The sequence below is a fragment of the Aegilops tauschii genome, chromosome 7 (assembly GCF_002575655.3).
Source record: "Aegilops tauschii subsp. strangulata cultivar AL8/78 chromosome 7, Aet v6.0, whole genome shotgun sequence".
Taxonomy (NCBI): Eukaryota; Viridiplantae; Streptophyta; class Magnoliopsida; order Poales; family Poaceae; genus Aegilops; species Aegilops tauschii.
In genome coordinates, this window is record NC_053041.3 from 282,026,146 (window position 1) to 282,051,960 (window position 25,815).

The 25,815-nt window shown below is 45.7% G+C and overlaps 1 protein-coding gene across 1 annotated transcript; it reads right to left on the reverse strand.

Moving 5' to 3' along the window:
• Nucleotides 1–10,145: 10,145 nt before the first annotated feature.
• On the reverse strand, nt 10,146–24,951 carry LOC109749834 (ubiquitin carboxyl-terminal hydrolase 17). The gene is made up of 11 exons (XM_020308779.4): nt 24,217–24,951; nt 20,316–21,237; nt 20,161–20,243; nt 18,774–18,859; nt 18,525–18,687; nt 13,698–13,818; nt 13,439–13,596; nt 12,365–12,449; nt 11,972–12,184; nt 11,024–11,085; nt 10,146–10,916 (listed from the first exon to the last, which is right to left on the reverse strand). The coding sequence occupies exons 1-11, from the start codon at nt 24,621–24,623 to the stop codon at nt 10,226–10,228; spliced, it is 2,991 nt and encodes a 996-aa protein (XP_020164368.1). The 5' UTR covers nt 24,624–24,951; the 3' UTR covers nt 10,146–10,225.
• Between the last annotated feature and the right edge of the window lie 864 nt (nt 24,952–25,815).

The following is a 25,815-nucleotide window of genomic DNA, read 5'->3' on the forward strand; positions in this document are numbered from 1 at the left end:
TGTCGCCTGGGCGCCCTCCCCCCCCCCCCCTTCCTTTTTCTCATGTGGGAGAAAAGGCAAGAGGGGCTAGCCCTCTCCCTTTCCTTCCCTATGGCCGGCGCCATGAGGTGGATGCGCACCAGCCCCATGTGGGCTGGTGTGCACTCCCTTGTTGGCCCGTTTGGCCCATTAAACTCCCCGGGCCTCCCGGAACCCCTTCCGGTGATCCGATGACTACCGATACATTCTGAAACCTTTCTGGTGACCAAATAGCATCGTCCTATATATATATATATATATATATATATCGTCAACGAACGTTAAGCGTGCGGACCCTACGGGTTCGAGAATGATGTAGACATGACTGAGACGCCTCTCTGGTCAATAACCAATAGTGGGACCTGGATGCCTGATAACCCACAAGTATAGGGGATCAATTGTAGCCTCTTTCGATAAGTAAGAGTGTCGAACCCAACGAGGAGCTAAAGGTAGAACAAATATTCCCTCAAGTTCTATCGACCACCGATACAACTCTGCGCACACTTGACGTTCGCTTTACCTAGAACAAGTATAAAACTAGAAGTACTTTGTAGGTGTTGTTGGATAGGTTTGCAAGAATATAAAGAGCACGTAAATAAAATCTAGGGGCTGTTTAGATAAAGAAGCAATAAAGTTAGTATAGCGAGTGTGGAAAAGTGGTGGTAGGAGTTGCGAAATTGTCCCTAAGCAATTGACTACTTTACTAGACCGATAGCAAGTTTTATGTGGGAGAGGCCACTGCTAGTATGTCATCCCTGACTTGGAATTCTATGCACTTATGATTGGAACTATTAGCAAGCGTCCGCAACTACTAATGTTCATTAAGGTAAAACCCAACCATAGCATTAAGATATATTGGTCCCCCTTCAATCCCGTATGCATCAATTTCTATGCTAGGTTGAAGCTTCTGTCACTCTTGCCCTCCAATACATAGTCCTATCAACATACAACTAACCCTATGGTGTGATCCACGCGCGCGCTCATATGATGGGCACCAAAGGACAGCAACATAACCACAAGCAAATTAAACCAATCATAGCAATTCACCAATTACCGATAGGACAACGAAAATCTACTCAGACATCATAGGATGGCAACACATCATTGGATAATAATATGAAGCATAAAGCACCATGTTCAAGTAGAGGGTACAGCGGGTTGCGGGAGAGTGGACCGCTATAGATAGATGGGGGGAAGGTGATGGAGATGTTGGTGAAGATGACGGCGGTGTTGGTGTAGATCGCGGTGATGATGATGGCCCCGGCGGCGTTCCGGTGCCACCGGAAGCGAGGGGGAGAGAGCCCACCTTCTTCTTCTTCCTTGACCTTCTCCCTAGATGGGAGAAGGGTTTCCCCTCTGGTCCATGGTCTCCATGGCATGGGAGGGGCGAGAGCCCCTCTGAGATTGGATCTGTCTCTCTGTCTCTCTCTGTTTCTGCGTTGTGGATTCTGCCCTTTCACTGTTTCTTTTATAACCGGAGAACCGTAACTCCGATTGGGCTGAATTTTGGACACGGTCTCTATCCGAAAATTAGCTTTCTTGCAGCAAAAGAAGGGCTCCAACCGCCTTACGGGATGGCCACGAGGGTCCAGGGCACGCCTGACCCCCTGGGGCGCGCCCCCCTGCCTCGTGGCCCCCTCGGGCATCGTCTCGCGTTGATTCTTCTTCCCAAAAATCATAAATATTCTAAAAAAATCTCCGTCAGTTTTTATTCCGTTTGGACTCCATTTGATATGGATTTTCTGCGAAACAAAAAACATGGAACAAACAGGAACTGGCACTGGGCACTAGATCAATATGTTAGTCCCAAAAATAGTATAAAAAGTTGCCAAAAGTATATGAAAGTTGTATAATATTGGCATGGAACAATCAAAAATTATAGATACGACGGAGACGTATCAATACCCATATTGGTTCCTACATATTCTACGAAGATCTTTATCGGTCGAACCTTTATGACAACATACGTAGTTCCCTTTGTCTGTCGGTATGTTACTTGCCCGAGATTCGATCGTCAGTATCTCCATACCTAGTTCAATCTCATTACTGGCAAGTCTCTTTACTCGTTTCATAATACATCTTCTCGTAACTAACTCCTTAGTCACTTTGCTTGCAAGCTTCTTGTGTTGTGTATTACCGAGAGGGCCTAGAGATACCTCTCCGATACACGGAGTGACAAATCCCAATCTCGATCCATGCCAACTCAACAAACACCTTTGGAGATACCTGTAGAGCATCTTTATGATCACCCAGTTATGTTGTGATGTTTGATAGCACATAAGGTATTCCTCTGGTATCCAGGAGTTGCATGATCTCATGGTTGAAGGAATATGTATTTGACATTAAGAAAGCAGTAGCAATGAACTGAACGATCATATGCTAAGCTAACGGATGGGTCTTGTCCATCACATCATTCTTGTAATGATATGATCCCGTTATCAAGTGACAACACATGTCCATGGTTAGGAAACCTTAACCATATTTGATCAGCGAGCTAGTTTAGTAGAGTCTCACTAGGGACACGGTATTTGTTTATGTATCCACACATGTATTAAAGTTTCCGGTCAATACATTTCTAGCATGAATAATAAACCTTTATCATGAATAGAAAATGTAATAATAACAACTTTATTATTGCCTCTAGGGCATATTTCCATCAGAAGGTGCGGTGGCGGCCGCGCCCTTGGCCTTCTTGGGCGCCATGAATGATGAAGGTGGTGCCTACACTGCTGGAGCAGATTCGCGTACGCGATCCCCCTACCTGGCACACCAAAGATGGAAGCGTACGCAATATATGGGACAAGCAAGGCCCCTTTGCGGTTCAGCTAAGGGAACGCGGCACACAAAGAGCACATCAGCACATAAGATTTACCCAGGTTCGGGCCACTTGTGAAGCATAAAACCCTACTCCTGCTTTTGGTGGATTATATGAGTGGGAATGTCCAAGTTACAAAGAGCGCAACCTTGTCGGCAACATGCTCAGGAGGTGTAGCTAGACAGTGCAATTGAACAGGGTGTTGACCTTTGTAAAGGTTGCCATGGGCCTCCTTTTATAGATGAAAGGGGATACCACAGTGGCAAAATGGTAAATACAGAGAATAGATAGTGGCTACAGTTCTATCATACCTAACTTTGATGGATTAGGAAAAGAGCATTTAATGCTCCATTAGGTGTCACGCTGAGGAGGAATGTCGGCAAGGGAGCCTAGCTCCACCTGCATCGCTCGCCCAGCTACCTTTTATTCCTTCGCCACGCCTCCTGGACCGGTGTCAATAAAGTCATTCTTTGGCAGCGGGCTGCCACGTGTCCCGAAAAGCTCTATCAAATCACTTGCCCGCTCGACACTTGTCGGCAAGTCCCTAACAACTACCACACTGGAGCGATGGGACAAAGCTTGCCGGTCTTGAGGTCGTTGGCCCGAAGCCTGCCGGCTCGTAGCTTGCTGGCAACTTGAGTCTTGATCTTCAGTACATTTTTAGTACTTCTCGATGACCTGCCTGGAGGTCTTCTTCATGGATTTGATTACCAAGTCTTGAGTGTTTATAAAGGCCATCCTCTGACAAGCCCTTGTCGCCGGGAAGGCTGCAACTGTCTGTGCATAGTCGGGGTATAAACACCCATGTTTAATACACCGACACTAATAGGTGATCTTTTCACACTTGGAGGGGGGAAGAGAGCAAACAAGAGAAGAACACAAGATGAACACTCAAATAGACAAGATCCAATCACACATATGATAAATCACATACACAAAGAGGAGATACAAGGATCCAAATCCAACACATGGAAGTAACAAGGGTAACTAGTTCATCCCTATCCTTGAAGGAGCGAGGTCTTGACTCCAAAAGGATCTTCCCTATGATGGGGTCTTGAATCCACTATGGGATCATCTCACATGGAGGCCTTGGACTCCATGGGAGTAGGTAGTGGATGAGAAAAGCTATATCTCAAATCTAAGCTAATCCTTTGCTAATCCTAGTTCCAAGTGAAGGGGTATTTATAGTCTAGGGAGAGAGGGGGATACATGGGTCTAAACCCAAGTGGTTGTGCGTAGGCAGTGTCAAACGTCTGACGGTTGTCGGTCGTCCGATTGCTCGCGAGGGACCAGGCGTCCAGTAAGGCTCGAACTTCTGGTGATTCGACTCTGGATAGGTGTCATCGTGTTTCCGGAGAGCATCGGATGTCTGGTGGCTCGGTCGTCTGGAGGACGTCGGCATTCTGGTGTTTTGGTACTAGACTGGTGGAGCAGGATTTCTGGAGGCTGTCAGACGTACGGTCGCTGGAGTGTGTCGGACGTCCGTTACTTGTCGGTCGTCTGGTCGATGTAGCGTTCGTCGGCTGGGCCTTCTGGCTAGCTGATCCCTAGGGCGTCGGGCGTCCGGTGGCTGTAGCTCGCTGGGAGCTCTTCCTCTTGCGTCTTGCGCTTGGTGTCCTCGCCATCTTGTCTGTTGGCCGTATTTGCTCCATGGCCTTTCTCCAAGTACCTGATGACATACAAGGTCTCCGCTTGAGGTAGTAGCCATGTCTCGCATGTGGAATGTGGGAGTTCAGAGAGGAGTGAGTTGACCTCGTTTTTGATAGGCCTTGCACGAGCTCGGTCATGGATCTACATGGTGTCTTGGGTGACGAAGGTACGTCCGTTGGTCGTATCCACTCCATGGCCTTTCTCCAAGTACCTGATCACACACAAGGTCTCTGCTTGAGGTAGTAGCCTTGTCTCACATGTGGAATGTGGGAGTTCGGAGAGGAGCGAGTACACCTCAGTTTCGATAGCCCTTGCACGAGCTCTAGTCATGGGTCCACGTGGTGTCTTGAGACGAAGGTACGTCCATGAGGATGACCGTAGGATGCTCTGCATTACCCTTCCTTTCACCCAACCCCCTCCAACCCCCAGCTCCCTAGGGGCTTGAAAATCCCTTCTGCCAAACAAGTCGGCTTGGAGGTTGCAAGGCGAGGTCACCGTTCAGGAGGTGGCCAGCAGCGATGGGAGATTCATCCTCAACTTCTCTGTCGACGTGGATAGACGCTTCGTGTTGAAGCCCCAGCCGTGGCACCATAAGCGTGAAGGGATCATCTTCGCCGACTTCAACGGCAAGGGTAACCCAGCGGAGGTGGACCTTGGAGCCATGGCTTTATGGGCCCAGGTTCATGACCTCCTGTTTGAGCTTAAAACCAAAGATATGGGCTTGTCCCTAGGAGACCAGATAGGCGAGGTGATCGCTGTCTCACACCAAAACCACATGGTAGTAGAGAAGTATCTGTGTGTGCGAGTGAAAATCCCGCTTCATGAACCAATCAAAAGTAGGGTAGAATTCACTCCCTTAGGTAGCAAAGAAAAACTCGAGTTTGATGTCCGATACGAAAAATTGCCATCGTATTGTGAGTATTGTGGGCTTGTAGGGCACATGTCTGAGAGGTTCTGTAGGATCCCAAAGGAGAGTAGAGTAGCCGTTTTTGGAAAAAATCTCAGTGTAGAGGCCTACTAGAAAGGTAAAACACCTAGTAGAAGAGCTCTTATGTACACTAGATATAGTAACAACTGCACACCCAGACCACTGATGGAATGGTGGTCAAGGTGACAAAAGTTGTAAGTGATCTTAGTGTAAAAAAGAAAGGTGTTGCATCGTCCACGACGTCGGCCATCCGGACGGCTGGAGAACCAGTACAGGGAGGACTGTCGCTCGGCCAGGAGGGCCGGGATCGTAGGCCTTCTCTGCTGGCTCCCCCTGGAGCTGCCTCGGGAACTGTCGTTGCATGCTCTCACCCACGGCAGTTCGCGAGCTCTTGGATCTACAAGGGCGCACTAAGGCAGAGTTAATTTTCCTTTCAGAGTCTCATTTAAATAAATGTAAAGCCGATGAGTTTTGCCGTGTTTTAAATTTTGATTTCAATGTTTGTAGTTGAGAGCGATGGTCGGACTGGTGGCCTTGTCTTGTTTTATCATGAGATGAATAAAGTTGTTTTGAATTATGAGTCAAGTAATTTTATTGATGTTCTATTTATGAATGAGAATACTGTACAGTGGCGTTTTACGGGTTTTTATAGCCATCCGTACTGGAATGATCACGCTTTGTCGTGGAATGATATACGTAACTTGCATAATAAGGGCGACCACCCCTGGGTGGATTTGGGAGACTTTAACGAAATATTACTCTCGTTGGAAAAAGAGGGAGGGAATGCGAGACCAAATGCAATGATGAGAGAGTTTCGTAATTGTTTGGGAGAGTGTGGCCTGGATGATATGGGATGTATAGGTGATCTGTTCACATGGAGGAGAGGCGAAACCAGGGAAAGATTGGATCGAGCGGTTCGTAATGTGGATTGGGCAAATAAATTTCCTCGGGTTGCGGTCATAAACGAAGAGCATGTACACTCGGATCATCGTCCTCTCATATTAGACACGAAATATTTTGATGATAATATTTTTAATCGCCCAAAGAGTCGAGTGAAACAATCTGAAGACAGATGGCTCAAAGAAGAGACGGTTATGGAAATCATACGTACATCATGGGATAAAGCGAAGATGTTGGGCATCAGGCCGTCTCTAGCTGACCGAACACGATCGGTGCATGTAGATTTACAAACGTGGGATCGTGATATTTTAAAGGGGCCAAAAAAAGAATTAACAGACTAAAAAAGAGTTAGAAAAGCTACGGAGGGGACCTATAAATGCGGACTCCCTTGCGCGTCAAAAGAAGACTCTTGTCCTTACTGAAAATATGTTGGAACAGGAGGAGATATACTGGTTACAACGAGGTCGAGCAAACTGGCTTTTGCATGGTGACTGCAACACCTCTTTTTCCATAATGCAGCAACGGCTAGAAAGAAGAGAAATCAGATAAAAAATTGCTTGATGATAATGGTGCTTGGGTAAAACACACCAAGATGAAGAATCACATTATGGGATATTTTTCTAACCTTTTTACCTCAGAAGTTAACCAACCGAACCAGGAGGTTCTCTGTCTTGTCAAAAGAAAAGTTACAGATGAAATGAATAGCGTTCTGCTCGCCCCATACACGGCAGAGGAGATTCGAAAAGCCCTTTTTTATATCGGTTATTTAAAGGCACCAGGTCCTGATGGCTTACACGCCATATTTTAGAAACGATTCTGGTCTATGTTGGGGGATGACCTAACTGGTGAGGTTCTCTCGGCGGTGAATACTTGCTCTATACCTGATGGTTGGAATGATACTGCGATTGTAATGGTCCCAAAAGTCAACTCTCTAGAAAAGGTAACTCAATTTAGACCGATCAGTTTATGCAATGTGGTGTATAAGGTTATTTCAAAAATGATTGCTGCCCGTCTGAAGACAATCCTATCAGATATAATCAGCCCTACCCAAAGTGCTTTTGTGCCTGAAAGAATATTACAGATAATTTTTAGTGGCTTACGAATGTTTCCATAAGATAAAGAAAAAAAAGGACTAGTAAAGAGGGCCTGTGTGCAATCAAACTAGACATGCACAAAGCATATGACCGAGTGGAGTGGCCTTTTTTAAGGAAATTATGTTGAGACTGGGGTTTCAGCAAGAATGGGTGAATTTGATTATGCAGTGTGTTGCCTCTGTGGAATACCGGGTTCGTTTTAATACAGAAGAAACTAAAAGTTTCAAACCTTCTAGAGGATTAAGGCAGGGGGACCCTCTCTCCTCGTACTCATTTTTTTGTGTACGGAGGGCTTGACTTCCCTCTTACCTAATGCAGAGGAGAGTGGTACTATTTTCGGAATTAAAGTTAGCAGAGATGCATCATCAATTTCAAACCTCCTCTTTGCGGATGACTCTTTGATCTTTATGCGTGCTAACTCGAGGAACGCGGAGGCACTGAAATCAGTTTTAGAGGCCTATTGTGCGACCTCGGGGCAAATGGTGAGCATTGGAAAATCTAGTATATTTCTAGCCCCAACACAAAAGTGGAAAACAAGGCACAAATTTGTACTATTCTGAATATTATGACTAAAGCCCTTAATGACAAATATTTGGGTATGCCTGCAAATATGGGTATGGACAAAAGCGACTGTTTCCAATTCTTAATTGATCGAATTATTAAGAAAATTAGTGGATGGAAAGAAAAACTGCTATCAGCAGGAGGAAAGGAAATCTTACTCAAATCGGTTGTACAAGCTATCCCAACTTATGCCATGTTCGTCTTTAAAATTCCTAAAAGAAATTGCAAAGGAATCATTGACGCGATGTCACATTTCTGGTGGGGTGACGGAGACAATCAGAAGAGAATGCATTGGATGGCGTGGTGGAAAATGTGTGTACCAAAAGATCAAGGTGGAATTGGATTCTGAGATATACACTGTTTTAATTTGGCCTTGGTAGCCAAACAAGCGTGGCGCCTGCTTGATAACCCTGATTCTCTATGTGCCACCGTCTTGAGAGCCAAATATTTCCCGGATGGCGACCTAATGAATGCAAGTTTAAAAAAGGGTTGTTCTTTTACTTGGCAAAGCATTATGGCGGGAGTTAATTCTCTCAAAAATGGTTATATTTGGAGAGTTGGAAATGGACTAAATATTGATATTTGGAAAGATGCATGGATCCCGAACTGTGCAAATAGGAAAATTATTACTCCTACAAGAGGGCACCTGCTATCAAAAGTTGCTGACCTTATCAATCCGGTCACCAATTCTTGAGATGAAGATTTAGTAAGACAAACATTGTGGCTAGTTGATGCTCAAAGGGTGCTAGCGATCCCCCTCTCTATGCATAATATGACAGATTTCATTACTTGGAATTACACAGAGAACGGGTGTTTCACGGTTCGGTCAGCTTACTTCGAGGAATGGAACAAACAACATGGGAGGAAATTGAACTACACAATGGTATGGGGAAAACAAATGTCAATCCTATTTGGAGAAAGGTTTGGAAATTATCTTGTCCAACAAAGGTGAAGATTTTCATATGGCATACCTTGCACGGAACACTCCCATGTCGTGTTACACTTGCTAATAGACATATGAAAGTTTCTCGCATCTGCCCATCATGTTCGAATGGACTAGAAGATACAAAATACATGTTGTTTCTATGTCGGAAGGCGAAAGAAGTTTGGAGAAAGCTAGGATTGCATGAGGCCATCAGTAAAGCTTGTGTTATCGATCGTGCGGGAGAGGCAATTCTTGAGTTTTTACTTCTTATGCCAGAGAAAGAGCTATCTACAGTAGGCACCCAGAATGCACATGAATTGGTTGTTATAACAGCCTGATATTTATGGTGGAATAGATGGTCGCTAGTTCATCAGGGAAAATCCCAAGATGCTTACCAAACCTCGATGGGAGTCCGTGCTATAGTGGCAAATTATGTTAAAGCTCATTTCTCAAGGGCAACAATTAGAACAGGGGGATGGGTAAGACCTCCCCTGGGTTTTGTGAAATTGAATGTCGATGCTTCTTTTGATTAGGACATGCTTAGAGGTACAGCAGGTGCTGTCCTTAAAGATGACAAAGGAAGGTTCATTACTGGCGGGAACTAGAGGATGAATTGGTGTGCAGATGTCTTAACAGCAGAAGCGTTGGCTCTAAGATTTGGCTTATCACTTGCACAGAAGGCGGGATGTACGTTGTTAGCTCCAACAATATGGAAGTAGTTGACACAATGAAGAATAAAGGACATTCAATGGGAGTGGCGGCGGCAGTTTTCGATGATTGTTATTTTATGGCGTGCGATTTTCTTCATACTAATTTTGAGCATTGTAATAAGGAAGCAAATAAAGTTGTTCATGAACTTGCTAGATTAGCTAAATTTTCTGTGACTAGAGATTGTTTTGAGGAACCTATGAATAATATTGTAACTTTTCTTATTAACAATGCAACTGTCATTTCTAATGAATAAAGGCGATGTTTTGTTTCAAAAAAGGCTCAGAGTATTTCGTGGTGCAGATTTCAGGTGGCAAAACACGACCCCACCCCAGATCCAAGTGTGTACCTAGTCGCATATCCGTGATCAATGTTGCTGGCTAGCCGCCTACCGCGGAGACCAGATTCATCTGCCCGACTGAAGGCAGCAGATCAATTTAGCCAGTGTCATCACTCATCAGGTGTGCGCACTGTAATCTGAGAAACTGCTACAAAGACGATATCAAAGAACAAGAACTAAACTGCTTCGCATTTCTGGAACACGACTCTACGAATTGCCCATTTTCATATTTCCACTGCAACGAGGTAATGACAGAAGCTACATTATTCAACCCAAACCCTCCACATCAATAAAATGTTTGGGCGGTTTTTTCTCTAGCCGATCTTCTCAACAAGACACTGCCCCTGGCTTCTCCAGGGTCATGCTCACTACCACCAAACTGCCTACATTGTTCTGTTAACAAGTGTTCCTTACTTTGGTCAGTGTACGACAAGGGTGAGCTTTCACCACCCTCAAGCCAACCCCCTCTACTAACCTCAAACCTTTGCTCCACAGACCTCTCTTCATCCACCTCCTGGCCTGATGAGCTGGTGCCCAAGGCAGATCTCGACCGAGAATAGCTCGTATAGCCGATTTCCTCATGTGCCCCTCTAGGGCCTCCCAGATACATTTGATCTGAGCTCCCAAAAAAGTACTGTTCGTAGTCATCAGTGCTGGTTGAGTTCCTTGTGCTTTCACTGCTATCTGTGCTCACGGTGCTGTGTGACCCAGCATCAGAGTTGCTGAACAACGACGAGCTCTCACTTGGGCTTGGTGATTCTGCCGCTGGATATGGTGCGTCCCCAAATTCATCAAATCTGCGGATGAGGTTATCTGTAATGTGATCTCTATGCAACTCACCACCTTGGTGTCTGTTCAAGGAACCCCGTTGCAATGGTGTCTGCTCCAAGTTTGGCTTATGCTTGGCCTTCTTCGCATATGATGGGTCGTTAACCATCATAGCATGTCGTACAGAGTTTGGCGCCCTTGGTGAACACCTGATATGGTTAATGGAGGATTCAGAATGTACTGGTAAGAAACCTGATGGGAAGGCGCATGAAATTGCTGGTATCTATAAAAAAAGAAGAGGAATGGTGGTGTTCACCTTGCGTAGAGCAGCATGTATGCACACTTCGACATTACATTTTCCAGAGATACAGGTTTGACCTGCACACAGCAAAGACCAGCTATTCAGAATACAGGATCGCTATCTGATTACTCCGACGCAACACCGATACCGACGCAGTCACTGTTGAAGCCAAATAATTTGTTTTCACTATTGCATTACAAGAATATACACTATGATCACTAGGATAAGAGGTGTAATCTGATTGCTATTCCAATAAGGCAAAAAAAAGTACCAAATGGAACCTGGGTCTAGGCGCACCCTAATTGAAAAAAAAAAGTTCAAAAATATAAAGAAGGTCAAACAATTCCAGTTCTTTTTTGTAACAGATATGGTCTAGTGTTATACTCACATGTAAAGTTCCGCAAAGAAATGACTTCCGTGGTCTTTTGTGCGGAAAAAGGATAAACTTGGTTCTATATAAAAGTTACTATTCAAGTTTTTTGAAATTGCAATTTTGTGTTTTTTCTCCCATAAGTACCGAAGTCATTTCTTCGCGAAACTTCATACTCCCTCCGTTCCTAAATATTTGTCTTTTTAGAGATTTCAAAGTCACCGCATACGGATGTATATAGACATATTTTAGAGTGTAGATTCACTCATTTTGTTCCGTATGTAGTCACCATTTGAAACCTCTAGAAAGACAAATATTTAGGAACGGAGGGAGTACATGAGTAGAACACTCGACCAAGTTAGCCACAAAAAAGTTTCTGAATTGTTTGATTTTTTTTATAATTTTTAAAATTAAAATGTTATATAAGGTGCGCCTAGAACTATGTCCCAAAAATCCGCACCGGCAGTCTTGTTTATTTAAAACAAACAGATACTAAATATGGAAATAGGTTTACCAAAAAAATGATTTCAAAAATTGTTAACGTCCAGACAGGCATAACCCCGTCTTGATATGTCCAGAAAGAGCAAGTATACCTGACTGTCATCTATCTTGTACCACTTCCCATGTGTGTCCTTGACATAACATACGTAATGACCAGAAAAGGCAGCATTCATGACATCATGATGGACAACCATTCCATATAGGCTGTAAACAGGAGAATTGTCATCAGTTGAGTTCATGTAGCAAGATAGGTTCAGGGTCTCTGGGAATCTGATGGCTTTGCTGATCTTCCCAAACTTGCCAGACTGTACAAATAAGAAGGGGGAACAAAATTAGAGGAACTCAATTTGCAAGACTTGATCAAAACTAAAACAATTGAACTCCAGAAAAAGGACAAATACAACGATTCAAATGTCAACACAAAAGAGAGCTATGCAAGTGTGTTTGGCGTCTAGCCCTCAATAAGATGGTATTTTATATGGTACCTGGTATCTTTTCAATGCAATAGTCAGGACATTTGGGGCTTCCGATATTGTCAACTTCTTCTTGGCACGCTCATAGGAATTGCATCTGACATACAGGGTCAAGTTAAGAATAATAGCATTAGGAGAAAAGAAAGCAAGACTAAAGAGAAGCAGCAATTTCAATCCTTGCATAATTCATTATATAGTATAATGAATTGAATAAAATAAGCTACAACATCTGACTTCTAGAAACATTGAAGTGAACAATGTTTCCAATCAGAGTTATACAACCTACCTTATTATTTCAGCCGGCCCTAAAGGAAGTTGGTATATTGTCAACACTAAGGTATAAGAAGGTAACATGCTAATTTCTTAAGTATTGATCCTCCAATTGCAATATTGTATATTATCAAATCAGCAACTAGCAGTAGAAGGCAACAGCAAGAAGGAAAAAGATTCTCTCAAAAATTTACAATATTTCATACTGTCATATTTACATGCTTCGTTTGAACCTTTAAACATATCAACATATCTGGTTCATGACTAACAATCCAATCCATTGAGCAATTACCCACTCAAACTTTGAGTAAAACAACAGCCTGATACAATTCAGAGCACTCTAGCAGTCTACATTGAAAACCATCCAAATGTCATGGCCCCACACACCATCTTAGGTAGTCATAATAGAAGAAAACAACATAGCAAAAGGCATAAAATCACACGACCAACATTTTCCACAGAAGAAATCCATACCATGTTCATAGTACAAATAAAAACTGGTATTGTCGTGCCATTTTGTTATCTTGCAATGTTCGACTTTTTTTCCTACTCTTGGCTAGCACTCTCAAACTTTAAAATATACCTACCATTTATTTTATTTCCCTTTCAATTATGTTTCTGTTGTTCAAGTCTGCTGTACGGTAATGATTCTATTTCTCCATAAAATTCCTGATTAGATGATATGGCAAAGTATTTCAACCCTCAATTCAACTCCCGGCTTGGTATAGTTTCAGTGATAGCTCAAGGACTCTGATAGGTGGATAAAAGGTCACAGGATGAACAGTACAGAAGGCTAAAGATCCGAAGTGACATTACCTGCTGCACTGGTATCTATTATCTCCATCCAAGACTTCTGTAGATGTAAACCGCTGAAGTGCTTCCTCGAGTGAACTGATGTCACCATCTATTTCAACAGTAAGATCTAACATACGCTCGTATTGCTCAGAACTAATATGACACCTTGTGCATTTTATCTATGAAAGAAACAGAGTAAAATAATCAATAAGACACAGGGTGGCCTCAGGTAACTGAATATACAAAAATAATAAAATCTAAGCTGTTCTGTAAAGAGAACCTTAGATCTCAGATAGCCCCCAAATATTAGTTGTACAAGTGTGGTTTCTTCTGCTGAACAATGAGCGCCACCTTTTCTGGCTTCCTTGATGCATACAGATTGCATAGCATCAATTGAGTGCCTGTAAACATGTCAGTTAATGTGGTGCCATTAAGAAAAACTCTTGGAGAAAGGAGTTGCCAAAAGTAATTAACTATTTTACTTTCGACAAGGTCATTCCCCAAAACTAAACATACTGAAAAAGCCATTCTTAGGTAACTGTCCTATCAGGTATTCTACTTGACACAAAGACAATATTTCATTGATAAGAATGTCAACCAGACCTGGTTTGAACAATGAATTCCAAACAACTGATGAATTCATTGATAAGAGCATCTCCAGCCGCGCCACCAACAGCCCACCCCCCCCCCCCCCCGGCCCCTTTTTCGGCGCCGGCGCCCAAAAAACGGCCCAGTCGCGCCCCGACGAGCCCAGTTTTCGCCGGTTAGGGCCGAAATTGGCGCCGACGCACCCAGGCCGAACCCAGCACGCTGGGGGGCGCGAAAGAAAGGCGGGCCCACCGAGTCAGCGACACGCGCCTCGTCGTCCTCACATCGCCTCGGTTTCCCGCGGGGAAATCAATGCCAAGGCTGCCGCCGGTCAGCCTTCCATTGATTCCTCACGGGCGGCGCTGTGCGGCGTCGCGCCCCCTCCCCGCCACGCGTACACAAGGCGCCACCCCCCCCCCCCCGCCGCTATATAAAGCAGCGCCTCCCTCGCCGGTGGACAGACCCGCCCCGCAGCCCCCCTCTCCCCGTGCACTGCCGCCGCCGACGAGCCCTCTTTCCTCTCCCTTCCCGTTCACAGCCACCGCCAACGATGGGCGAAAGGTTCCCCGGAGATGGGGCGGCGGCGAACGGCTTCGGCCGCCGCTCTCTGCACGATTGGGAAGCCCATCTCCTGCACGAAGCCAACTACCCGGCGCCTCCCGACATGCGCGCACCGGGACGGTGGAGGCTCAGCGCCGGGGGCGGCCCAGTGCCCCGCTGCCCGACGTCACGCGCCCCAACTACTTCAACGGCGAGGTCGAGCGCGTGCGGGCATCGCTGACGGAGAAGCAGCGGGCCCGCCCGGAGTACGCAGCCGACAACCACGAGGCGTGGGCGGCCTACTTCGAACGCCGGCAGGCAGAGCGGCTGGCCTCCACCAACAACGCACCAGTGGTGCGGGGAACGAAGAACAGCGACGAACGCCGCCTGTGGTGGGGCGCCCCCGGCCGCACGCTTCAGGCCGTCCTCAAGCACCTCGAGGGTGGATACAAGCCGCCGTTCACGTACCCTGCCGCCTTGGTCCCCCGCCGCAGTGGCGGGCAATGGATTTCGAGGAGGACCGGCTCCTCTTCCTCCTCCCACTCCTCCGGGTCGCCGGCGATCTTCGGAGTCAAGGCCGAGCCCGCGAAAACGCCACTCGGCCGGCGCACCCGCAGCGCCGGCATCGTCATCAACGAGGGCGGGCATGCCTCCTCCAAGCTTCGTCAAGCCGAAGATGGAGCCGGGGCTCGCCGCCGTGAAGACGGAGCCGGAGCTCGACGACGAAGCGGCCATGAAGTGGGCGCGGGAGGACTGGGCGCGGCTGGAGATGGAGCGCCAGCACCGCGCCCTGGCAGAGATCGCCGCGCGCCGCCGTGGGCGCAAGGAAGGGGGCGTCATCATGCTCGAAGACAGCGACGACGACGCGCCGCCCCCGGCCCCTGTCGACCAGGGCGACCCCGGGCAGGGGTCCAGCACCGTGAAGAAGGAGAAGGACGACGGCGGCAAAGACGGCGACTACGCCGCGCTCAGCGAGTTCTTTTATTTAGTAACTTCTAGGTTTTCTATGTAAAAAAATGAAGAACGCCAAAATTTGTGTCCTGTTTGCCGAATCTTTTGTAATGTTTGCCAAATTTTAGCCGAATTTATTTTTGAAAACATTTAAAAAAGGCGACTGGGGGTGACCCTGGGGCCGGCGGCTGGGAACCCGATCGCCCCCACGCCGATTTTTAGCGCCGGTTCGCCCCCAGGCGGCGATTTTCCGCGCCCCCTGGGGGGCCAACGGCTGGAGATGCTCTAAGGGTTGACTTCAACTAACCTTCGGTTTAACAGGAAAAGGTAAAATTGAAAATTTTAGTAGCGCAGTTGAACAAAGATTGCCAAACTAATCTAGTATGCTACATCGTTGCCTCACAAACTGAGACCTAAAAGGAAGTCGACATAATCTATAGTTGAACCGGTTCGGGCCTGGCCCATCACCACTTAGGCCAATAAAGGCCCAGCTCACGTAAGTGACCTGAAAGAGGAGGGGTGGTCGATGTCTAGAGGAGAGCGCCGCCACAACCTACGACACAGAAACGAGCTGTTGGTACACCTCTCCTCATTCAACATGGTATCAGACGCCGGCAACGCCTAGGCCTGACGGCCCTAGCCAGCGGCGGGGCTCATCTCAGCGGTAGGGACTCGTCTCGCGGCTGTGCGGCGACTGGCAGGGAGCTCCGCAAGCAACTGCATGCGAGCGCGGAAGATGCGGAGGTGGCGCGCGAGCTGCGTGGCGGGGCTGCGCGGGAGACGTGGCGATGGCACGGCTTGGTCAGAGGAAGACAGAGGTCGTATGCTATGTACTGCTGCTGCCGGAGATATGTGCGGTGATTGGGGAGGGAAGAGGAGGCTGGAACTGCTGAGGGCTGAATTGCTGCTGCTTCTGTTGGAAGTGATAGCTGTTGCACGCAGCTACTCGCCAGGGGAAGAGAAGGGGGACGTTGTTGCTGTGTGCAGCTGGTCGGGAAGATGAGTAATCCGAAAGGCCTTGCTGAGGCTATCGAGAAGCTCACACTGTTCCTCACTTCCAAGGAGGGGGGCTTGAATTTTAGGGCCATCATTCCTCGACGGGAAGTGGTTCGGAAGATCGAGCTGTTGCCCACTGACATCAAGCTAGAGAGGGTTACCAATTATCTGAACTGGTCTCGGAGAGCAATGTTGGCTGTGGAGCAAGGAGTTGGATGGAAACTTGTTGGGTACTATTGAAGAACCAAGCGGCGAGGCTAGTCCGGAGGGAAAGAAGTGAAAGGTCATCAACTCTCTGCTTATTGGGTGGCTGTTGAACTCGGTAGTACCCCCTATTGGACACTCCGTGGATGGGCTATCAACAGGCTGCTGAGATATGGAAGATTTTGTCCACCCAGTACTGCTGAGATATGGAAGATTTTGTCCACCCAGTACTCCGACAAGGGCAATGTCATCCTCATATCTCAAACTGATGGGAAGATTCGTCATCTACGTCAATGTGACATGTCAGTGATGGCATATGTGGCAGAGATACAGGCACTGTAGGCAGACCAGGATAATTGTGATCCTCTGGAACTATGCAGCCAAGCATCGAGTCAGGGCACAAGTGAATGGCATGCAGGCATGTGCTGCAACTTTTGGAGGGGCTCAAAGGTTTGCTTTGATGGCAGGAAGGCCTACCTGTTGCATCAAACTTCCCTGCCTATTATTGATGGGGCTATTGCAGCGATAGCTCAAGAGGAGGTGCGGCTATCTCTTGAGTTGTGCTGGCCTCGACGTTTACCGTTACTGAGCGCAGGGAGTGGAAAGAGAGCAGGGACAGTTTTACCTGTGGGGAGAAAGGCCACCTGAAGTTCAACCGTCCAAATCATGGCAGAGGCAGGGGAAATAGCAGATGGGGAAGTGAGAGGACTGCTAGAGGCAGAAGTGGGTATTCAGGATACTCAGGTGGTCAGAGGGCACACATGGCAGTTCAAGGGGACAACGGGACGTCAAAGGGCAGAGAAGTAGATGATGCTGCCTATGGAGACTTTGCTCACTGAGCCTCCACTGATGAAGGTAATCCTGAAAATGCATCTCTTGCTACTGATGAGAATGATCCAGATGATAGAAGATCAACTTCAGGCTATTGTGTGTTTGTGGGAAGAAATTTGGTGTCATGGAGAAGCAAGAAACAAACAGTTGTGTCTAGATCAGCGGCAGAAGCTGAGTAATAGAGATTATCTAAAGGGGCAAGAAACAAACAGTTGTGTCTAGATCAGCGGCAGAAGCTGAGTAATAGACATTATCTAAAGGGTTGAGTGAGATGCCCTGGGTGAAGAACCTACTGAGCAAGTTGAAACTTCTGAGGAAGGGACCCTTGAGAGTGTGGTGTGACAATAAGTCAGCAATAAGCATTGCCAATAACCCAGTTCAACATGATACGACAAAACATGTGGATACCAATCGCTTCTTCATTAAGGAGAAATTTGATGGTCTTAATCATGTCAGCACTGGGCAGCTAATTGCATATTGCTTGATAAAGGGACTAGGAACAAAGGACTGTAACTTGCATGTGACAACACGGGGTTCATAGATATCTACCACCCATCTTGAGGAGTGTTGAACCGGTATGGGCCTGGCCCATCACCACTTAGGCCCATAAGGCCCAGCTTGTGTAAGTGACTAGAAGAGGAGGGTTGGTCAATGTCTGGAGTAGAGCGTCGCCACAACCTACGACACGCAGAGACGAGATGCTGGTACACCTCTCCTCATTCAACTTCTGTGATTGCAAAATACCTCATCCACCATTAGTAAAGTGTCACGCAGAGCATGTCAGTAATTTTACCATCCACTAACACGTCATAATTGGTCATTTGAAGTATAACATTGGCAGATTCAACTTAAGAGCCAAATTATTGTGGAAACCTTATATTGAAAAACTTGACATAAAAATATTCATAGCTTCTCTGTAAACTCCAGCTTAAGTTTCTGAAAGTGTCAACTGTAAATAACCAACATAGATGAAAAAATGTAATGATCGCTTTCTTACCGAAGGAATTCGTGAGCATCTTCTTGTTTACCAGGACCAAAGCTACTTCCAATCTCGTGCAAATGGGACAGTATCCCAGTTGGTGATAAAGCAGTCTTGCCCTGCTTGCCCTCCACAATAAGTCTTTCAAATTCACACATGAAACACCATGCCTTTTTGGAACCTAGAAAACACAAGATACTATGCAGTTACTCAAACAAGTGCAATATGGAGAAAAAGAATGACATAAGAAACTTAGTAGGCACTTACAATTTTTCGAATGAAGCCCTCCCAGAAGATATGTTGTAAGTGGTCGAGTAAACATCAAGCACTGAAGAACAACATTTGCATAGCAGCTGCAAGAGAAAAATAAGAAGAAAAACATGTTAGACAGGGGGGCACATAACAACTTACACAAAATATCTCAACTAATGCGACAACATCTTGTTTAACATAAGGCCTCCTTTGGTTTACAGGAATTTTGTAGGAATTATAAAGGATAGGAATTTTGTAGGAAATATTTCTTTGGAGCCCTTTGGTTTGTAGGAATGGGTTCCTATTCCTATGTAGGATAGGAACCAATCCTTCGCATTTCAAAGGAAAAAAAACATTAGCCTAGACTCAATTGAAAGATTCCTATCCTATGCATCAAATGACATCTCTTTCCCTATAGGAATTGAGATATATGTCATCTCACTTCCTATGATTTTCCTATTCCTATGATATTCCTATCCTGTGAAAAAAAGGAGGCCTAAAGTTCCATGTACTGGTAGGTAAGTCTATCAACAGCATGACAAAAAAGTAGTAGAGCAACAATATCATGCCATTAAACACTATCAGAGCATGCTGGAGCATATTTGTCTGATCACTTCATATATTGTTGTGGGTGGGAAATAAGTCCATCTTTAGCAACGGATTATTGAATTAATGATTGGCCCTAGGGAAACAAACCAGATAAGATCTACTCATGTCAACCAGACTCCAACGGAAGTAAAAACTAAGTTGCAAACAGATTAAAACAATGTTCAAGAAAGCGGAAAGCGTAAGCGAAGCGGAAGGCCACAGCTTAGAGCAATGAGCGCTTAAGCGCAACTTAATCGCACTTAAGCGTTTTTTGAAATTGGCTAGAATTTGACAGATTTTGAATGATATACACATGAAAATAGGAAGCATGGCACATGGGTAATTGAAGTAGCATCTGGAATACAGTTCACACAACAGCAAATACATATCAGGTTCGCATAGCAAGCAAAATAACAACTAAAATGCAGTTCAGTTCAAATAGACGTAACCTAACAGATATCATGTGGACAGAATTTTGCCAAAATATGAAGGAAATAGTTCTTGAACATAGCCTAGTAATAAGATAAATAGCATATTGCCATTATTGCACAAGCAGACCAGCAGAAGTAGTACAAAAATTGCCAAATTTTGGTCAAATTTAAATAAAAAACGCTTAATCTACCGCTTAGGGCAAAAGCGAAGCGCTTTGCCATCGCTCAGCGCTTAAGCGTCGCTTAAAAACGCTTTCCTGAACACTGGATTAAAAGCTAGAGATGCCTACACAAAAAAATTACGCGACAAACTTCACAGAAATACAAAGCATGCAGTTAATCTCCCAACTGTTACATTCCAGAAACAGTAATTCAATGTTTACCTGTTGCCAAGGTTATGAAGACCAAAAGGGCGCAATTCAACCTTGTCGTAGAGCTTGATGAAAACATCATATGGAAAAAGTGTCTGAAAAGCAGAATTTAGTAGCAAATAAAAGAAAATAAATTACTAACTACAGAGTCATTCAGTTATATTTACCAACTCTGAAGGATAATGCCTCACAACTTTTGGTGTTGTTTGTTGCCTGACAATTTTCTTCAAAGATGTCGCAAGGTTATTTGCTGCTGAACCTCCTCTATCTGTTGGATTATCAGCCCTTCTTGATGGATTAGGTGCTACAGACCGGCCACCATGGATGGAAGAAACCTTATCAACAGCTAATACTGGCGTTACTAATTTCAAGCCTTGAGACTTTTCTTCACCAGTAGCTTTTATTTTGCACGGTTCAACTTCCACGCGAAGAGAAGTCCTAGAACTTTTGGGTGCTGGTACGGCAGTTGCAGCCATTTGGGAATAGCTCCTATCTGCAGGTTTTCTAATATGATTAATCCGAGAGCAATCCTTACTAACATCAGCATCCTCAGCGTTGCCATGGTCCTTACAATGAACATATATATCTTCATGGATGGAACTGGTAAGGCCACTCATCTTTGGTGCAGAAACTTGAGATTTATGAACCAATATATCATCTAAGTCCTTCACGTAACTATTTCCAACAAAATTGGTAGATTTGGTATTTGATTCTGCCCTTTTACTGTCAAAGGATGCTACTTGAGGGGTAATTTGACCAAGTTTGACCACATTGTCAGAATTGCCCTTTTCAGGGATCTCTGTGGTAGCAGATACCCCTTCGAAAGGCGTATCTTTCCTTTTATCATTTGAGCTCTTCACAACATGGTTTGTGCCAGAAGTTTCAGACTCAGCCGCAACCGGTACACTAATTTCAGCCACGGGTTGTACACCAGCCACTACATTCTCTTCAGAAGCTCTTCGGTGTTCAACATTTCCTTCCTTTGCAACAGAAATTGCAGCTCCATCATCTGGCTTAGCATTAGCACTTGGTGGATGGCATTCATCTTTGTGACCTTTTCTCCAGTGGGATATCTGGCATTTGAATGAGCTGCAAAAGGGAAGGTGTCACAAGGTTGAACAAGTAACACAGTTAAAATTTTTGTACACCACGCACAATATTGAACCGCAGTTTAGGATTTTCGACACATAGCATGTTTACTATTCATGTACAATATGCAACATTACTTGGTTTTACTGAGATAGGCATCACATCTCATCCAGCAGACCAAGTCATGTGCATGTATATTCATTTAGGATTCTTATTCAAATGTTCCACTGGTAATGAATCAAAGGAAATCAGTCAAGTGTCAATTTGTCCATATCAACATACTGTTAAGTTCACAAAAAAAGACATGTGCATTAAAAAAATGTTCAGAACAGGATGAAAAATACTAACAATACCATCGGAAAAGTAACCAGCCATGCCTAAATTCAGCCAATAGCTACTGCAGTTGGACAACCAAAGTTCTCAGGTTTAGGAAAGCAAATTAAAAGTGCACAGTGGTGTACCAATCATCCTTCTATTCCCAACAAAAGTGGATTAGTAAAACGTCTATCATAGGGGCTAAAACGGCCAACAGAGCTAATATGGTCAACAGAGGAAGTTTCTAGATAATTCTTTGACAGCCATACTGCTGCTCACAAAACATTGAGTGCAAAGTATATTGTAGCATCACTTGTCAGCTGGTGCATTTACTCACCACCAAACACCGTATGTATAGGCACTCGCGACTCTTATACATCTAATCCTTGAACGTAGAGTAAACCGCATTCAATTTTAACACACAAGGGTATTTTTTGTATTAAAACATTTTTATGACAATACAAATTACTTAGCCAGATGGTACCCCCCCCCCCCCCCCGCCGCGTCTGGGTTTAAAAGGCCGGCTGGCCAGCATGCTCCGTCCAGATTTGTTAGACCAGGCGTTTAATTGTGCTGCGCATGCAAGCAATGGAGAACTAGGCTGCTGCATGCACGCTATTCATTGGTTCATGCAAGGAGGTTAGAGAACGCATGCAGGCAGGTGAGAGAAATAGGCTGCGGCAGCTGTGCATGCATGCTGTTTCATTGGGCGCAGGCTGGCAGAGAGAGAACGCACGGAGGATTTGGAGAGGATGTCGAAGCATTACTTAATTATAAGACGAGTCAGTGCCTTGGTACTGGAGATCCAGCCCTATAAACCCAAACGGAGGGAGTATGATTAAGTAATAAGCTTATGTAATGTCAGTATGCACATTACATAAATAAATGTTCCATCATTGGTAAACACTTCTCAGAATCACATGGAACCTTTGTTAGGACTAATCTTGTCATATATACCAAAGAGATGCATGCATGAGAAGGAAGAAGCCAAATTGGGTTGGATGTTGAGGGACACCATGAAACCTTAGCCAAGAAGAATATGATGGCATGGCATATGTCATCACTCAATAGTTATCCTAACTATATATGAGTTGTCATCTACTTGGGTATGAGTTGTGCAGTAGATGAACTAGCTATGAGCTGTACCGCCGCAGTGTTGGTTACTGTAGCAGGACGGTCACTGTATCACTGTCCCTACAGCCTCTATATAAGGAGAGGCACCCCATATGTAATAGGTAAGCTTGTGGCAATTGAGATATCTAATATAAACCTTCCCGCTAGTAGTAGCTCTTTGTGTGTGTGAAGCACATCTCTTTAGAGAGAGTCCAGGGTGAGAGCTAGAGAAGATAGTGATTCTAACAATTGGTATCATAGCTACAGCTAGCAGTTCTAACAACATTTTGTTTAGCTGCATGCACATCAGGTCTTCATTATTTGTTTCAATTGAGACAGGTAACAGGTTGCATGGAAGAAATAAAGATATTATTTGCTTGTTTGTATGAAATGAATGTGGTGGTAATGCAATAAGGTGTGCTGACATTATAACTACAAGTATAGTGATTGTCAATTTTCTGTTTTTCCACTCTCAAGTTGCAACCCAATAGAAAATTCTGTATATGACATATCAGCACATAATGGTTAAACGTGTTTTTTTAGGCTAGTTTCTGTCAATAGCACAGAAACAATAAATAATACGAGTAGTCTTTGCAACAATGGCTTGTTTCTTCCAGTGATATCAATTGCACAGGAATGATAAATAATGAATCTTCTTCTCAAAAACACTAAGAACTCAACATGAATATGAACAAATAGCATTATCATCGGCTGATTGATTTGACCCACATGCCGTGGTAAGCAAAAGAGATTAACACGGGGAGAAAGGTGTTGGCCTTGTTGAAATCTACATACCCAGGATTGGCATCCTTTCTGTACGAGCAGAGAAAGGACAGGCGCTCATGCAAAGAACCAATCGATCGAGCCTCATGCACTGAGTCAAATGTGCATCTTATTTTGCTCCACATTATCTAAGAATACGTCCACCGGTGCTTCACCATTGGGGACATTCTGGCTATGTCATAGGACAAATCTCCCAACATATCAATCAAAGAAAGGTCCATGACAACAGGACATTGTGACATTTAAAAAGTAAGTGTTCATCTAGAAGCATGTGAATCGCTAGGATGGTTAATAGCCTAAGACAGGATGTGTGGCCTATGTTGGTTAACAAAAAAGGCAGCAGACTAATATTAGTTGTCCGGAACCAACTGGAAGGTATCTTGAAGTCAGGGATAAAAAACAAATGTTCAAGTTTACAAGGAGAGGCGCCAGCAATGATGACAGCATAACTGAGCCATTAGGATCCTATACTGGCCTTCCTTCCAGATGAACTTTATCAAACCAGAGTTCCTAGAGACATGCTAAATGGATGATCACAAATCGCCCTAGCTCACCTGGCAATCAGTTATCTTGTCCACACACAAATTCGACAAAATCCAAATCTTGTCGATCTATAAAATTGTTACTGGCACCCAAATTTCTAGAAAATACAGCGCATTTCCACTCTGGATTTAACAAATTGTAGACTATCTTCCCTCGATTCCAAATCACCTGCTGAGACTACACAAATTGTAAAGGGGATTAGGAACAGGGTTTGAGCCAACTCACCAGTACTTGACGGCCTTGCACTGTTTGCACCTAAACGTCGTCGGCCTGAAGCACACCGCGCAGACCCCAGCTGCGGCCGGTGGCGGCGCTGGCGCCTCCACGACCCCCTCCTCTTCCTCCTGCGGTGAAACCACCTCCCGCGGTGCCCACATCGGCGCCTCCGGCACATCCGCAGCGTGCAGCACGCCAGGGAACAGCTCGGAGCAGTAGGCGAGCACCGACTCCCGCTCCGCCAGCTCGGATTCCTCCGCCGCGAGGCGCGCTAGGCGCCGCACCTCCTCCCTTCGCTCCGCGGCGCGCCGCAGGCTCTGCCGCAGCAGTAGCGCCACCACTAGCACCACGATAAACAGCACCACCGTCACCGCGGTGGCCGCCGTCGACGACCCTGCCGCCTCCGCCATTGCCATCGCTCCCTCTCAGCCCACCCCTCTCCCTCCCCAGCCCCCTCTCAGGCGCATAGATCTCGAACCCGCCCCCCACCACCACTCCAAACGATGGATCCGCGGCCCGATTGTGCACTTGCCCGAGCAAATCGGTCGGAAATTAGGGCTCGGAGATTTCCAATCCAAAAGAAAAATCCCCTTTCCTCCGGTCAGGGTTTTGTTTTGTTTTGGTCTTTGGAAGTGACGGAGAGACGGCAGCAACCAGGGGGAGGGAGGAAGAGAAGGAGAAGGTAGCGGCATCCGTTTCCACCTTGGCACTCGAAGAATAATACCACGCCTTCGGGAAGGGGGCAGGTGAAAAAAGTGGGCGACGGGGCAAGTTTAACGGCGGGGTACCGTACGAGGTGGAAGACAAGAAAGGAACGGGTTCCCCGCAAGGCGCGTGTTCGCGTGCGCGTATCCACGGTCAGATGGGCTCGCGGCATTTGCAACCGGCCGTATAAAAGCATGGTTAATACTACGGCCAACTGCTAACTACTTCCTCCGTTTCTAAATATAAGTCTTTCTAGAGATTCCACTAGTAACCACATACGGATGTATATAGATGTATTTTAAGTGTAGATTCATTTATTTTGCTTCGTATGTAGTCTATCTAGTGGAATCTCTACACAGACTTATATTTAGGAACGGAGGGAGTAATATAATATATTGTCATTATTTATTTTAAACCTATATAAGGCTTCTAGCCAACTTGACTTCACGGAGCTTTCTCGATTGGAGCTTCGTTGCCCGTCGGATCTGTCTTCTAGCGTGTCTGAGCCGTTGGATCTTCACAGTGGTCAAAACTGATTTTCATCTCACGGTCATTTTCATTGTCTAATGACGGGTGGGCTCGCGAGGCGGCCGGTTGGCTGGGTTGCCCGTTTTCGCGTGCCGAACGATTTGCCCAATCCGCACCGCGCGCTCGCACCCAATTCAACCCTCTCTTCCAGTCGACCCACTCCACACTAGTCGCCGCACAACCCTAGCCCCTTTCCCTTCGATCCCCACATCCCCTCCGTCATCCTCGCTCCTCGCTCGTCGCCATGGCCTCCACCCTAGGAGCATCGCCACTGCCTACTACGCCCCGTCCACCACTATAGGCGCACATAGAAGGTGGATCCGTGCCGGAGAAAAGCAATTCCAATCACGGTGGGGTGCAGTTGTGGGGAAGGTG